General features: G+C 44.8%; 1 protein-coding gene across 1 annotated transcript in view; it reads right to left on the minus strand.

Annotated features, from left to right (window-relative positions):
* Positions 1-14,650, minus strand: part of SYT16 (synaptotagmin 16) — a 127,912-nt gene that overhangs the window by 15,119 nt on the left and 98,143 nt on the right. The window contains exons 3-4 of the mRNA XM_075531699.1: positions 12,438-12,694; positions 3,250-3,690 (exon numbers count right to left, since the gene is read on the minus strand). Of these exons, the coding sequence (XP_075387814.1) occupies positions 3,250-3,690; positions 12,438-12,694 (698 nt within the window). The remainder of the gene's footprint in view (positions 1-3,249; positions 3,691-12,437; positions 12,695-14,650) is intronic.

A 14,650-nucleotide genomic window follows, 5' to 3' on the forward strand; every position in this document is an offset into this window, starting at 1 on the left:
GGGGGTGGTGGTGGTGGTGATAAAACACCAATTAAAAAGAAAAGCAAATGTACTGTTATCGAGTCGATGCTGACTCAGTGATGCTATAGGACACGATAGAACTTCCCCTGGGAGTTTGAGACTGTCACTCTTTATGAAAATAGAAAGCACCATCTAAAGAGATGTCAAAAAAAAAAACAACCCTTACATTTGTAGGAAACTATCCCATGTACCAAACCACCGGCATCTTCGCAGAGCCCTGGGCTTTCATGGAACACTCTGTAAACCACGGGGCTAGGTGGTTTGGGCGGTCTCTAGAGCCTTGCTGTGTAAGGGGTAAGAGTCCAACGTTGAAATATTTGCTACTTTCGGGTAAGGGTCACGTCCTGAGTGTTCTTTCTCCTGGTGTAAATCACTCAGGCCTTAGTGCATAGCCCAATGCCTGGCATACCATCCAACCCAGCAAATCACTGGTGAATGGGAGAACGCTTGCATGCAAAGTTACTGGCATGTTTTCCCAAGTAAACTCTGCCCTCAGGATCCTGGGCATGGTCATACCTAATGTGTGTTTCCTCATACGGGATTCCTACTGACCTCTGTGGCTTCCGTTTACCAGGATTTCAGATCAACAATAAGCACAGTTTAGAGAAGGGAAGGCTCTGAGCAGAGGGGAGGCATGATCTGACTTATGTTAGGAAGGTTCCTTCTGGCCTCTCAATTAGGTTCTGGATATCTTTTTAAGAGAACGCCAATAGAATTTCAAGTAGAAAAGAGAGAAGTAACTTCTAAGATTTCTGACCTGCACAACTAGAAGAATCAAATTTCTCATCACCGGGGATGAGATGAGGAAGGCTGCAGGCAGATCTCTTATTGTTGTTGGACCCTAACCGGTCAATTTCAACTTATAGGGCAAAAATAGAGGGGAAATCAACTTAGAGTGCAGCGAAGTATAACCGCGCAGTGGTGCTTTGGGCTGTCATCTGTACCGACGTCTATCTTGCCGTGGAGCCACGGGATGGCTTCTAACTCATAGACTTTTTAGTTGGCAGCCAAGTGGCTAACCATTGTGCCACACCCAAAATCTGGATTTCAAAGCTGGGCCCGCTCCTTGTGGGATACCTGTGGCACTATGGGTTAAGCATTGGGTTGCTAACAGACAGTCTGGGGATTTAACTCCACCAGCTAATCTCTGGGACAAAAAGTAGTCTCCCCCATACAGATTCATGGCCTCAGAAACCCTAAGGACGAGTTCCACTGAATCCTACAGGGGAACTCTGATTCAGAATTAACCCTGTGGTGCTGGGTTTTGGTGGGATTTATTATAAATTCAAGTAAATGAATCCCCTCTGATTTAGACTCAATAAGACCCTTCCCAGCCATAATCACTTATGGGAAATATTATAACTCTGAATTTTACTTGCCTGTCACTACTGTCCCATTTTGAAGGGCACTGTCTACTAACAAACAGGAATAAGGTGAGATGAGGGGTGACTAGGACCACATTCTTTGTTTTATAGTTATCTTGATTATGGTTACGTGTGTTGGATGTAAGGAATTATATGCTATAGCTGAGAGGAGAAACAAACTTGTTTCTGGAGTGGTCTGAGCAAAAAAAAAAAAAAAAGAACCCTGGCTGATTAAGATTAATAGGTGGTCAGTGCCTACTGGAAGCATTCTGCCAGAAGCCCAGGTCATATATGTATAAATAAAATACAGTCTAGGGGCAGAGAATAGATTCTTATATTTGGGTGAAAGTTGATTGCACCATGTAATCCCCACCAAACAATCTGCCCCTGAATGAGCCTGGTTAGAAGGTAGGGGAAGATACTGATAGGATTCACCTGCGAGTAATTCACCTGCGTGTGAACAGGATTCACTGACAGGCCATCCTCATGTATAAAGGGAGCCCTCTGAGAAGTAGTGGGTGTGAGTTCATCACCAGAAAGAGCCAGGAATGGAGTGCATCCCCTGGCCCCAGCAACTGGCTTACCCCTGCCTGGCCTCTAGATTTGGGACCACATAGTACCCACAACCACTCAGGACATTTCCTGAGATGCTGTGAATTCTGGGGAACACTGCAGCAATCCCTAGAACTTAAAAATGTGAGAGACTATTCCCAATGGAAGATTGGGGAGTTGGGGGCGGGGGTTTGGGGAAGGGAATGGTGCAGACTACCATCTTGGACTTTGGAGACATCTTCAGTCTCCAAGTCCTCGGGTCTAGTTTGTTATTCATTCTTACAAAAGAAAGGATTGCACACCTTGCTCACCTCACTGCAGTCTCTGTGGCAACTGTGCCTGTCCTCAAGCGTGATGCCCTGCTTGCCAGTTCCAGATGCCCCCCACCCCCACCCCACCGCCCCCTGGACTTCCTCTTCCCTCTGTCTGTAATGCTTGTTCCCAGTGCAGGACCACGCTTGTCTCCTGACTGCCTCCTCGGTCACCTTCCCTCTTTGCCCACCTTGTTTATTGATTTGTTCCTCCTCCTCCTCCTCCTCCTCCTCCTCCTCCTCCTCCTCCCCCACTAGATCTTAAGCTCCATGAGAGCACGGCCATCCGTACCTTGTTCCTTCCTTGCCTCCATTTGCCTTAACAGTACCCAGTATACAGCAGGGGTACATTCATCCTTGTGTTTGGATGAATGAATGATTGGTCAATATAGTTACCTGACCTTTTATTCTTCTGTGCATGATTCCTTTTAAAAAGATACCCTCACACTAGATGCAATAATGCACATCAATAGTGACTTTCCCATCTCATAGACATATAAACTACAAGATCTTTCCTCCGAACCTTGGGGGAAGCAGAGAGACGCCCACTTGGGAGGAGCCCGTGTAAATGGCAGGTGGGTAGACGTGGCTATGGCTCAGGGCTGCTGTTGCAGTCTGCTCAGGTGACCTGGCACAGGCCTCTATGCGAAAGTCTCGCTTCTGAGATATAGCATAACATTGATGGGGGAGGGGGCAGAAAACATGCCCATCCTCAATCAGAAAGCCAAGCCACCTCTCCTGGTTTGCCCAAGCCCTCCACCACACTCCTGCTGTCATTTCCTAAAATGGACAGAAAATACATTCCTGGGATTATTGGGAAGACGGGCATGAAAACCTCATGGTGCCATGAAGTGCAAGTCATGGCTTCTAAGGATGAGGAGAGCCAAATGGAACATTAAATTAAGGTGTCTGAATTCACCGTCTGAGTGCACTGAATCACAGGCTGACAAGCCCAGGTCATCCCACCCCGTTTCAGTAGCAGCACCATTTAACATACTCACATTGATATTACTTCGTGGCTCTAGGACCAGGGTCACTTTCCTTTCCCCTTCGGGGTGCAAGTGGCTAAGATGGAAGAGCTTCTCGGCCATCATTCTTTCACAGGTGCCCCTGCGGGCAGCGTACAGGCGGAAGCGGACGGCGCAGGCCGCCACATCGCGGGGCTCCAGTTTGGAGAAGGTGACCTTCTCCTTGAAGACGGGGTTGGGCCCTCTCTGCGTGTTCGTCCGGCCCCTCTGCTTCTTACTGGGCAGTAGCACGATGTGAACTTGCCAGGAGTTAACCCCGCTTCGGTCCTTGTCCGGGAGGCCCTGTGCTCTCACAATGGTCACTGTGAGTTTCTGGCTGGAAGCTCTATATTCGAAGATGACGTCAAGGTCACCGCACTTTGAGATGGGATGCAGGGACACAGGTGGCCCCTGCAAGTGGGCTTCCTCCGGTTCCTGTTGCAGGCAGAGGAAAAAGATTGGGATGGTCAATGGCAATGCCCAATTCTCCTTCACTGAGATGATGCTCCACTGGGCTTGGTGGAGGCCCACGGTCTGACGGCTGGGGCCTGCCCCTGGCAAGGGAAGAGACTGTGGCATGAGCTGCCTTTCTGTTAGACTGTGAAAACTTTGAGGACACATGGACTTGTACACGGTGACTGGGACATGTCTGCTTCTAAGATGAACGAAGCTTTTATATGTTACAAATTGTTTAAGTATGCACCGTCTCTCCAAAAGCACAATTGCCCACTATCTTGAAACCCAACAGAGATTCTAAGCCTGAAATTAAGTCAATCCTGCAATTACAAAGAGCTACTGCCGATGGGGAGGAGTTCTGGTGGCACAATGGTTAAGCACTTGGCTGCCAAGCAGAGCATAATGGTTTCCGCCTAACTGGTGTGAGGGAGAGAGATGTGGCCGTCTGCTTCCATAGGCTCGATGGCCTTGGAAAGCCTATGGGGCAGTTCTAGTCTGTCCTCTAGGGCCATCATGAGATGGAATCAACAGGAAGGCAATGGGTTTGATCGATCGCCAGTGGGTGACTTTTCCTTGAGTCTCCCAGAGAAATGGCCAAGCCTGGGCCTGTGCTCTATAAGCCAGTAACTCTTGCAGGTAAGGGTCCTCATGGGAAACCTGAGTGGATGGCCCTGCAGTCTACTTTCCATCTACATGGGAGAAAGAGCTGAGGACTGGGCTTCTGAAACTGCAGTGTGCATCTGTATCGTCAGGACATGCTGACTCGGCAGGACTGAGGTGGGGCTTGAGGTTCTGCTTGGCTCAAGAGCTTCACAGGAATGCCACTTCCGCTACTCCTCAGACCACCTTCTGTGGAGAAAGGCATTAGGAGAGCGTCCCAATCAGCTGAAGATCCATGTGTGCAGCCAAGGATGGAAAGGCTGACTGCTCAGCGCTGCAGTAGCCCCAGCAATGCCATGAAGGAAGGAGCTGGTGATGTGCTTGCATAAAGCTGAAAGCCAGGAGCACTCTGTGGGGCTCACTTCTTCTCCCAGGCACACGGATTGCCGTGAGTCAGAAGCTGGTTAGCAGCAGAGAGGTTGGTTTGTCAGTCTGCCCCGGCAGCCAGTTAGCAAACAATCATGCTAAACTTGAAGCCAGTGTCTCTGACAGGTGCTGATCCTACTCAAAGAGCCCCATTTCTTTGGACTCTGACAGAAAAACAAACGCTAATGTGCCAGCGTGGTTGCTGCATTGTTGCAGAGATTTGGTAGATATGAAAACACCTGGCTTAGAGCAGGCTTCCTAAAAAGATCTATTCCCATTGCTGGATTTTTGCTACTGATTTCAAACCCAGAGTAATTCACCTACAGCCACTCAAATCTGATCACCTTCAGTGAGAAGACTGGACTTGATGCATTGATGGTAATGAACTGCTCTATCCACAAATTAATAATATTGACATAATATTCTTTCCCTCTATAACGGTATGACTCTCACCTCTAGTGACACTTTGGAGAGATTCTCACTATGTGGATGTTTTGGTTTTATTTTGGTTTTAATGTAATTAAATAAACTTATAATGTAGTCTTCTGTGTTTCACAAATTATAAGATCAAAAATAGGTATTCATTGGTGATACTTCCCCTAGAGTTCCAGGGAAAACACAATTCGCTAGAAGCAAACATCCTTGGGAATCCTAGCCTTGCCACCATGAGCCCTGTGACACCGGGCAAGTTATTTCATCCTTTCTGAATTCAGCTTTCCTCCACAGTAAAATGGGCATACCACTCAGTCATTCACCACCAAATTGAAGCTGACCTATGGTGGGATAGCCCAGGTGTTTCAAAGAAGAACTGCACTTTATCATGCTTTCAGTAGCCGTGATCTTTGGGAAAGAGATCACCAGGCCTTTCTTCCAAGGAGCCTCTGGGTGGATTATTAGCCTTTTGGTTGGTAGCCAAATTGCTTAACCATTTGTGCCACTTAGGGACTCATAAAACTAGGGGTGGATGGCTACTTTATTGATTGGCTGTGAGAATTAAAGGAATTTTCCTAGAGTGAACACCTAACGAATGCCCTTCTTTTGCAAGTCAAATAAATCTCCCAAGCAAATTTGGGCTTCTTGTGAAACAAGGGAAGTTTCTTATATGCTTCCTCTGAGCATGCATTCATGTGTGAGTGTGTCTATTCAGAGGCTTAGCTTCAAGTGATAAAAGTGGTTGCTATAGTGATGTTTTGAGTACAACTGACTAGTGTATTTAATATTAGAAGCAAATCTCCAAGGAGTTAGACTTTTCAACTCAAATATCAAGTCACAGCCTTCTGTTAAATTCTCATCTCTTTTAGACTGCTCCTAACTGTCTGTATATTGCTTGCTTGACCGTGAGTAGTAGCAGCTATCTTCTAAGAGTAACTCTTCCGTATTCCAGGTACCTTATCAGCTCCTTTACAGACTATTGAGGCCAACTCCTATGTACCTCTATACTCGAGTATAAGCCGACCCAAATATCAGCCAAGGCACCTAATTTTACCATAAAACAGCATTAAAAATGTGCTGAACATCACCGCATGTGAAGAACTGGAGGAAATCATGCTAATCAAAGTAAGCCAAGCACAAAAGGACAAGTACAACATTAGTCCGCTGAGTTAAGCTTTAAAAAACTGCAAAGGGGACATAGAGGAAACGCTACTGCATACAAACATTCCTGAGGTGAGGTCCAGGTAGTATGGCAGGGGCCAGACCGAATCTAGGAATACATAGGGTAGCCAACTAAAAAGGAAGAGTGAAGGGGGGAGGGGCGGGAAGAAATGGGTAGCAGGGGAACAGGGCACTAACCCACCCAAGGGTAGGGTATTGTTTATATCTCCACAGGGAAAGAGGGACCAGACTTCAACCCAGTGCTCCAAGATGTGAATGCAACATACCAGCATGAAGCAGAGAACCAAGGGGCTGGCCCCATCCCAACTACATGGACAGTCAGCCTTCCCCCCAGAAGAATTTACTTCAGAGGACAGCACTGAAGCTACAGTTCAGGGAGAGGGACAGGTCTGAATGGAGCACACAGGAGCAAATGAAGAGGGAGGAAGAGAGAGTGGAGCACATCAAGCCTTGACGACAATATCCCTGCTCAGAGCAGCTAATGCACAGAGAGGACTATAGGACCGCCCCACTAGAAGATACAACACCCCTCACTGACCCATAGCCCTACAGAGAACAAGACTGAAAACACCGTGTGGGAATTGCGCCCAATCTGACCCCACCACAACAAGGCAAAACACTAAGGGTGTGTAACAAAACAGCAAGGGGAGCAGAGCAAGGAAGTCCCAAGGGAATGCCAAAAATAGACTTTGGGGCCAGGGCATGGCACCCCATCAGACTCGACCGGAAAATACACCTAAGGGTCAACAAACAGACCTTGAAATATTTACAGGCTTTTCTCTTTTTTTTTTCAGTCATTGGTTTGTTGTTGTTGCTGTTGTTGTTATTGTTGTTTTGTTTTCTTTTGCTGCTTTGTTTTGTGCTGTCTTTTTTGTGCACATTATCTCTACAGGTCTATCTAGACAAGGCAGGCGGGATAAACAATCTGGAGGAGAAAACAACAGGACCAATGGTTCTGGGGGATATGGGAGAGGGGAGGCAAGGAAAAGGAAGTGGGTGTTAACAAACCCAGGGACCAGGGAGCAACAAGTGATCCAAATTGGTGGTGAGGAGGATGTAGGAGGCCTGGTAGGGCTTGATCAAGGGCAATGTAACCAAGAGGAATTACTGAAACCCAAATGAAGACTGAGCATGATAGTGGGACAAGAGGAATGTCAAAGGAAATAGAAGAAAGAACTAGGAGGCAAAGTGCATTTATAAAGGTCTAAATACAGGCATTTACATATGTATATAGATTTATATATGATGATGGGAAATAGATCTATGTGCATGCTTTTATAGGTTTAATATTAAAGTAGCAGACAGACATTGAGCATTCATTCAAGTACTCCCTCAATGCAAGAACACTTTATTTTATTAAACTGGTATTCCATGATGCTCACCTTCCCGATACAATCACTGAAGACAAAGCAGGTGCATAAGCAAATGTGGTGAAGGAAGCTGATGGTGCCTGGCTATCAAAAGAAAAAGCATCTGGGGTCCTAAAGGCTTGAAGATAAACAAGCGGCCATCTAGCTGAGAAACAAGAAAGTCCACATGGAAGAAGCACATCAGCCTGTGTGATCACAAGGTGTCGATGTCATCAGATATCAGGCATCCAAGAACAAAAAATTATATCATTGTGAATGAGGGGGAGTGCAGACTGGAGACCCAATGCCCATCTGTAGGCAACTGGACATCTCCTTACAGAAGTCGTATCGGGGAGGAGACGAGCCAGTCGGGGTGCAGTGTAGCAATGATGAAACATACACTTTCCTCTAGTTCTTTAATACTTCCTCCCCACCATCATAATCCCAATTCTACCTTACAAATCTGATTAGACCAGAGCATGTACACTGGTACAGATCAGAGCTGTAAACACAGGGAATCCAGGACAGATGAATCCCTCAGGGCCTGTGGTGAGAGTGGCGATACCAGGAGGGTGGAGAGAAGGTGGGGTAGAAAGAGGGTACTGATCACAGGATCTACATACAACTCCCTCTCTTGGGGATGGACAACGGAAAAGTGGCTGAAGGAAGACGTCAGACAATGTTAAACATGACAGAATAATAATAATTTATAAATTATCAAGGGTGAAGGAGGGCGGGAGAGTGGGGGAGGGAGGGGAAAATGAGTTGCTGATACGAAGGATTCAAGTAGAAAGCAAATGTTTTGAGAATGATGATGGCAACAAATAGACAAATATGCTTGCCACAATGGATGGATGGGTGGATTTTGATAAGAGTTGTACAAGCCCCTAACAAATCTTTTTTAATGTGCTGAAAAACTAGGCTTATACAGGAGTATATATGGTAATTTAGGTGTGTGGGGTCTCATCTCTTATTCCAACTTCCCCTACAGGCACAAGCCATTTAGATTTCCCAGTGGATTTTCTCTGAGAGACCAGGCATCTCTTGGTTTCTAACATGGGCCTCTCTGCTGATGCCATGACTTGCACATCTGCAGAGCCCCACTTGGCACCCTGTGCAGGCAGAACCCAGAGCACAGGGATGTTAACACGCTGTGGAGGAAACCTTTCTTTCCTTGGACAGATATCCTGAGATACAGTTTACAAAGTGTCTTGGAGTATGGTCCCACAGATGTGGTGGCCTCCTTAAGGACAACTCTCATGTTGCTTCCCTCTTTTTCCTTTCTCTGCCTCACTCCTTCGCCCTGGAATTGCACTGCCTAATGAAGTAGAGCAGTTGCCTTTGTCTTTCAAAAACCCAAACCAAACTCACCCCCCTCAGGTTGATTTTGACTCATCTTTCTCCCAGGGATCTCTTTCAATAAAGACATAAACCCAATAAAGTAGATAGTTGAGTTATCTTAATAGCTTTACGATCTATTTTATGGCGGAGTAAATGAGAGCTGAGCAGTCACAGACTGACTCCAGAGCCTGTGCGCTGAATCAATAGTCAATACTCCGAGTCCCAAGTCTCATGCTGGACCATCACATCACCCTTCTTTGACAACTCTGTCACCACACCTGTCATCCATATTGAGTGAGTTGGGTGAGGAGCGACTAAGGTGGGGGAAAAGGTCTGGATTCCCATGCTTCTGTGAATACCCATCCTTTTAGGCCCTTGCTCTTAATATTAGTTAATGGTTCCCAGCTTTGTCATCCCCTTCAATGTCAAGGTAAAAATAATCTGGTGACTTAGCAACTCTTATCTATCAGGTCATCTCTGCAGCTAGATGTGCACTCTGCCTGCAGGCATCTGGAGAAGTCATCCATCAGGAAGCCTGTGCAAGAACAGCTTTGAATAAGACGGGGCTCTACGCAGCATTCCAGCTCTGAAGGGGGGTCGATTCAAGCTGTGGTTCATGAAAACTGGGTTTTGTAGCCCCTTCCAGGGTTGATTGGAGACAAAGCTTTGTGAGGCTGGGTATTTTTTGCAACAATTCATTATCTCAACACACTTTACCTATCACCAGGCAACTGAAAGCGGTCCTCATGTGGGTACTGCTAATACTGCTCCTAATCCACCTGACCTTCCTGCAAGGTAGAAATCTCTCCATTTTTATCCCCATTCGGCAGATTTTAATTAACTTCCCAAGGCCAACCAGTTACTCAGTGGAAAGCAGGGATGAAAAGTGGGACACCTGCCTCCCTGTGCACTCAAAGTCACCCTCCACCCTCCTCTCATCTTCCTTGCCAAGCCTTAGGTCTGCAGGAAAAAGTCAATGGTCTTTTACCAGCAGCAAAGAACAGGGCTGGAAAATCCATCAGGCTAACAGATCGTCACTCAGCATGAGCTGAGCCGTTTCCTGATGAGGCCAATAAGCGATTCCTTTAGCTCCCACATCCTGTGTTTTCTTTAAGATGGGGAAACTTGCATCAAATTGTCAAAACCCATGTAGCTTTAAAGATTTTCTGTCAAAGTGAAAGCCTTTCGGTTTTAGTAAGATAGTGTTGATGTCATCTGAGTGGCCCAAAGTAAACAGACCCACACTATATTCCAGATGCCAGATCCACGGGGTTCTTCATACGTGCAGCTAAGAGGCAAATAAATCAATTCTTAAACGGTGGGCTGAGCCTGCCAAGCAGGCAGTTACAGGAACTGCCTCCCAGTTGCATTTGAGGTTCTACTGTCAGAGCACCAAATTACAGTTTTTGTCTCAAAATAGAGAGGAGGTTGAATGGAGCATGCAGAGATGTCTGGATATTTTAGGAGCCTGGGAACATTTAGTGCCCACAGGGCCAAGTCTTCTTTTAAAGCTCCATGAGGCAGACAAATAGGAGGTTACCTGGAGAAGTCCAATGGCACAATTATCCAGGGATAGGGCATCAGTGGGCAGGTAAACAGCTTTGTTTTGGTTTGGTTTTTTGTTGTTTTTCTTTTGTGGTGAGCCAGCTAAAAATAATATTTTCAAAGCCATTATGGGGGCTTTGGTCTGACTCTTAGCAGTGCACTAACAAGAAAGAAGAATTGTTTTACAAAATGCATCCAGTTAATGGTTGTGGTGCTTGTATATGAAGTGATCCTTGTAAAAAGCCACAGTCCGTGCACCTGAGTGATGGCCACCTTCAGTCCCCCTGATCAAATACACCAACATGCAGGCAGACATCCACACACGCGTGCTGCTGTATACAATCTCCATCATGCCCCAGCTGTGATGACCAGCTTTGAAACATGCTTCAGGGGCTCATTCTTTTATCTCCCCCTTGGTGAGTCTTCAGGGTCTGAGATAGTGAAAAACAAAAGCAGAAACCCCTCACTGCCATTATGTCAATTCCAGCTCATAGCAAACCTGGAAGGCAAACTCGAACTCCCTGTGTGGGTTTCTCAGGCTTTAACTCTTTGCAAGGACTGAAGGCCTCATTTTTCTCTCATGGAGTGGATGGTGGGATTTGAACTGCTGACCTTGCAGTTAGTAGCCTAATGCCTACCCAAAAGGATGACGAGGGAGCTACTTTGTTTATTTTCTTAGTCAAAGTGATGCCAACAAAACCCATTCATTCTTCTTCTCCTCTCAAATTATATGACTCAAAAACTTTAGATAATTAAATCTGACTTATTTCCTCAGATTGATTTAAAATTAGGTATTAAACTCCACTAATACTCACTATCATCAAGTCAACTCCATCTCATGGTGACCCCACATGAGTCAAGGTAGATCTTTACTTTACGGGATTTTCATTGGCTATCGTCTTTTGGGAGCAAACTGCCAGCCCTTTCTTCCATGGTACCACTGACTGTCTTTGAACCACCAAACTTTCCGTTAGTAGCTGAATACTTAATCATTGCTCTGCCCAAGAATCCCGCTATTAACTCCTTCAAATCCAAGGAAATCATAATAAAGAGGCTACAGCCAATGTCAAAATAACTATAAATTCTTGGAAGCTAAAGCATGTTTATAGAATCCTTTTCAAAATGTCTGGCACACAGACACTGCTCAATAAATGGCAATTACTACTTTCACATCCAATCTCTGATTATTTCTGGTTGACTAGGTATATTTACCACCGAGCTTTAATTGAAAACTAAATTTAGAAGAAGCATCTTTTACCAATGATTTACTCTACAAAGTGATCTCTGTGACCAAAGAGTGTCGTTACAGATTAATATAGTCTCCTAGGCCTTCAAGTCACTAAAAAGATGGTCAGACTAAACAGTCCTCATCCTAATACCTGTGATGTTTCATCCAGACGCCATTTTATTTGAGGTCAACTTTCATATCATCATCAGAGTCAACCATAAATGAACACTTTGAATTAAGAAAGAAATAGACTCCCTTAGATGAAACCATGAAAGAAGAAATTCATTGTTTGAAACCATGAAATAAATCATTCATATTATTTTTTATATTTTTAAATCCTGGAAAAAGCATTTATAAATATAAAAAGGAAGCCTGCCTGTCAGGAAATCTATTTTGTGCTGCCACCACCCCTTTTTTTTTTTTGGTTATGAAAGAAATTTATTTGTGATTCTTTTACTGGTATAAAAAATTGGAGTTTTGGTTATCAAATTAAAAACACTATTTGGCAGGCTTTTTAGGAATTTGTTTTTTAAGACAATAGTCTGGAAGGTTGTTGGTGGTGGTTGAGTCTGGGACGGAAAAGTCCACACAAACAATCACAGAAAGGAAAGGAAAGAACTTGCCTCTGGACCCCACACTGAGGAACTGTCAGTGGCATAGGAGTCTTCAACCCCTCGGTTATGGAATGCTCTCTCCACCTCCAAGCTGCCCTCTGTGGACTGGCGCCTGAGGCTCCGATTTGCACAGCTCTCCTGATGAGATGTCCCATGGTGCCTGACATGCCCTCTCTCACATGTGGGCTGTGAGTGGGCAGGGACGGGGTCATCTTCGTCATAAGAGAGATTCTCAGCATAAATCTGTTGGCTGGTCCCATCCAAATCTAAGTTTACAATAAGAAAATCATTTCAAATGAATTAGTTTTTTTAACATTTATTTTGGCTATAAGAATCCAACAGTAAAATAGCACAATAATTGGGGGCTTCCAGGAAGATGGTGACGGAATAACACATACTAGAGAGACTCCGCAGAATTCAGCCCAGGAGAGTTGCTTAGAGAGAAATTCAACACTGCTGGACCACAGGAGGAGCATCATAAAGATAAGTAGGCACAGACCCACAAGGTTTTGAGGGGCTGGGGGCTTTGGCTTACCACAGTCGAGGCCGGCTAAGGCTTGACCTTAGTCCCGCCACTATCTCTGCCAGAGCCAGGACCATTTGGAGCCTGTGCCGGGGCTTAATCTCAACACAGCCACAGTTTGCTGCCACCCGCCTTGGGGTAGGGACTAAACCCTTGCAGCCATCAGCCCCAATGACCTCAACAACAACAACAACTAAAAAACAAAGGAGAAACAGAAGGCAATGGCAGAAGATTTCCCAAACATAATGACATGCATAGAAGAAGCAGACATTGAGCTGCGACATAAAGAAATTTTCAGAATGCTGCTTGGGGTCATGTAGGATATGAGGGAAACAATACAGAAAAAGGATGAAATGATAGAGGAGATAAAGGCCACACAACAAAGGGAAATACAGGAGCTTAGGGAAGAGATAACAAAAACCAGTAACCGAAACACGGGCATCAAGAATCAACTGGAGGAAGCAGAGAACTGTATCAGTGACTTGAAGGACAGCCAAGCAGACTTTAACAAACACGAACAAATATATAATAAGATCATCAGAGAAGCTGAAGAAAATCTAAGAACTATGTCTGATGCTTTGAAGTGGAAAAACATTAAAATTATTGGCATACTGGAGGGAGAGACAACAAAGAAGTCATTTGCAACAAAAGTGAGAGAATTCTTGGAGAACTTCCCCAGCTTAATGAATGAAAACCAGGCAACCATTCAGGAGGCTGAAAGAACACCAACTAGACTGAATCCCAAGAAATCAAAAGGTACATAATAGCTAAACTATCCAACATTGAGGAAAAGGAGAAAATCAAGAGAGCAGCGAGGGAAAAACAAGCAATCACATATAAAGGTTCCCACATAAGAATATGATCAAACCTATCAGCAGAAACTATGAAGAGGCGAGAGTGGAGTAACATATTCCAAAAATTAAAGGAAAACAATGCAAACCCAAGAATACTCTACCTGGCCAAATTCTCGATCAAGATAGATGGAGTTTTTCCAGACAAGGAAAAACTCAAAAACTACATTAGAAGACACCCTGCCCTACAAAAGATAATTGCCAATCCAGTATGGGCAGAAGAACAACACTCACCAAGCATAAGTAAGAGACCGTCACATAGAACAACCTCACCCAGAGGGCAACAAAGAAAAAACAGACCCAAAGATAGCATTGGCTTAAGGATGGAAAGTCAAGAATGATACATATATACACACACACAACGCACTAACGAGAAAGGAAAGTAGGAAAACTCCCAGCACAAAAGGTATAAGAGAACATCACAGAGTTTGCAGATGGAGATAATAACCCTGAATATCAATGGCCTGAACTCAGGCATTAAAAGACTGAGACTAGCAGACTGGCTTAGAAAACACAGCCCATCAATCTGCTGCCTACAGGAGACACATCTTAAGGCTACAGGCAAAAATAGGCTGAGAATCAAAGGCTTGTGAAGGTCCTACCAAGAGAAACTTAAAAAAAAAAAAACATGGGTTGCAATACTAATCTCAGATAAAATTTACCTCAAAGTGCAAACCATAAAAAGAGATAAAGAGAGACACTACAATGCTCAAGGGAATGGTAGACAAAGAACCACTAACCATTCCAAACATATATTCCCTTAATGAGAGACCTACTGAATACGTCAACCAAACACTCCAAAAGATGAAAAAAGAAATCCCAGCCTCACAATTATAGTGGGTGACTTC

The sequence above is a fragment of the Tenrec ecaudatus genome, chromosome 14 (genome assembly GCF_050624435.1).
Source record: "Tenrec ecaudatus isolate mTenEca1 chromosome 14, mTenEca1.hap1, whole genome shotgun sequence".
NCBI classification, from domain to species: Eukaryota; Metazoa; Chordata; class Mammalia; order Afrosoricida; family Tenrecidae; genus Tenrec; species Tenrec ecaudatus.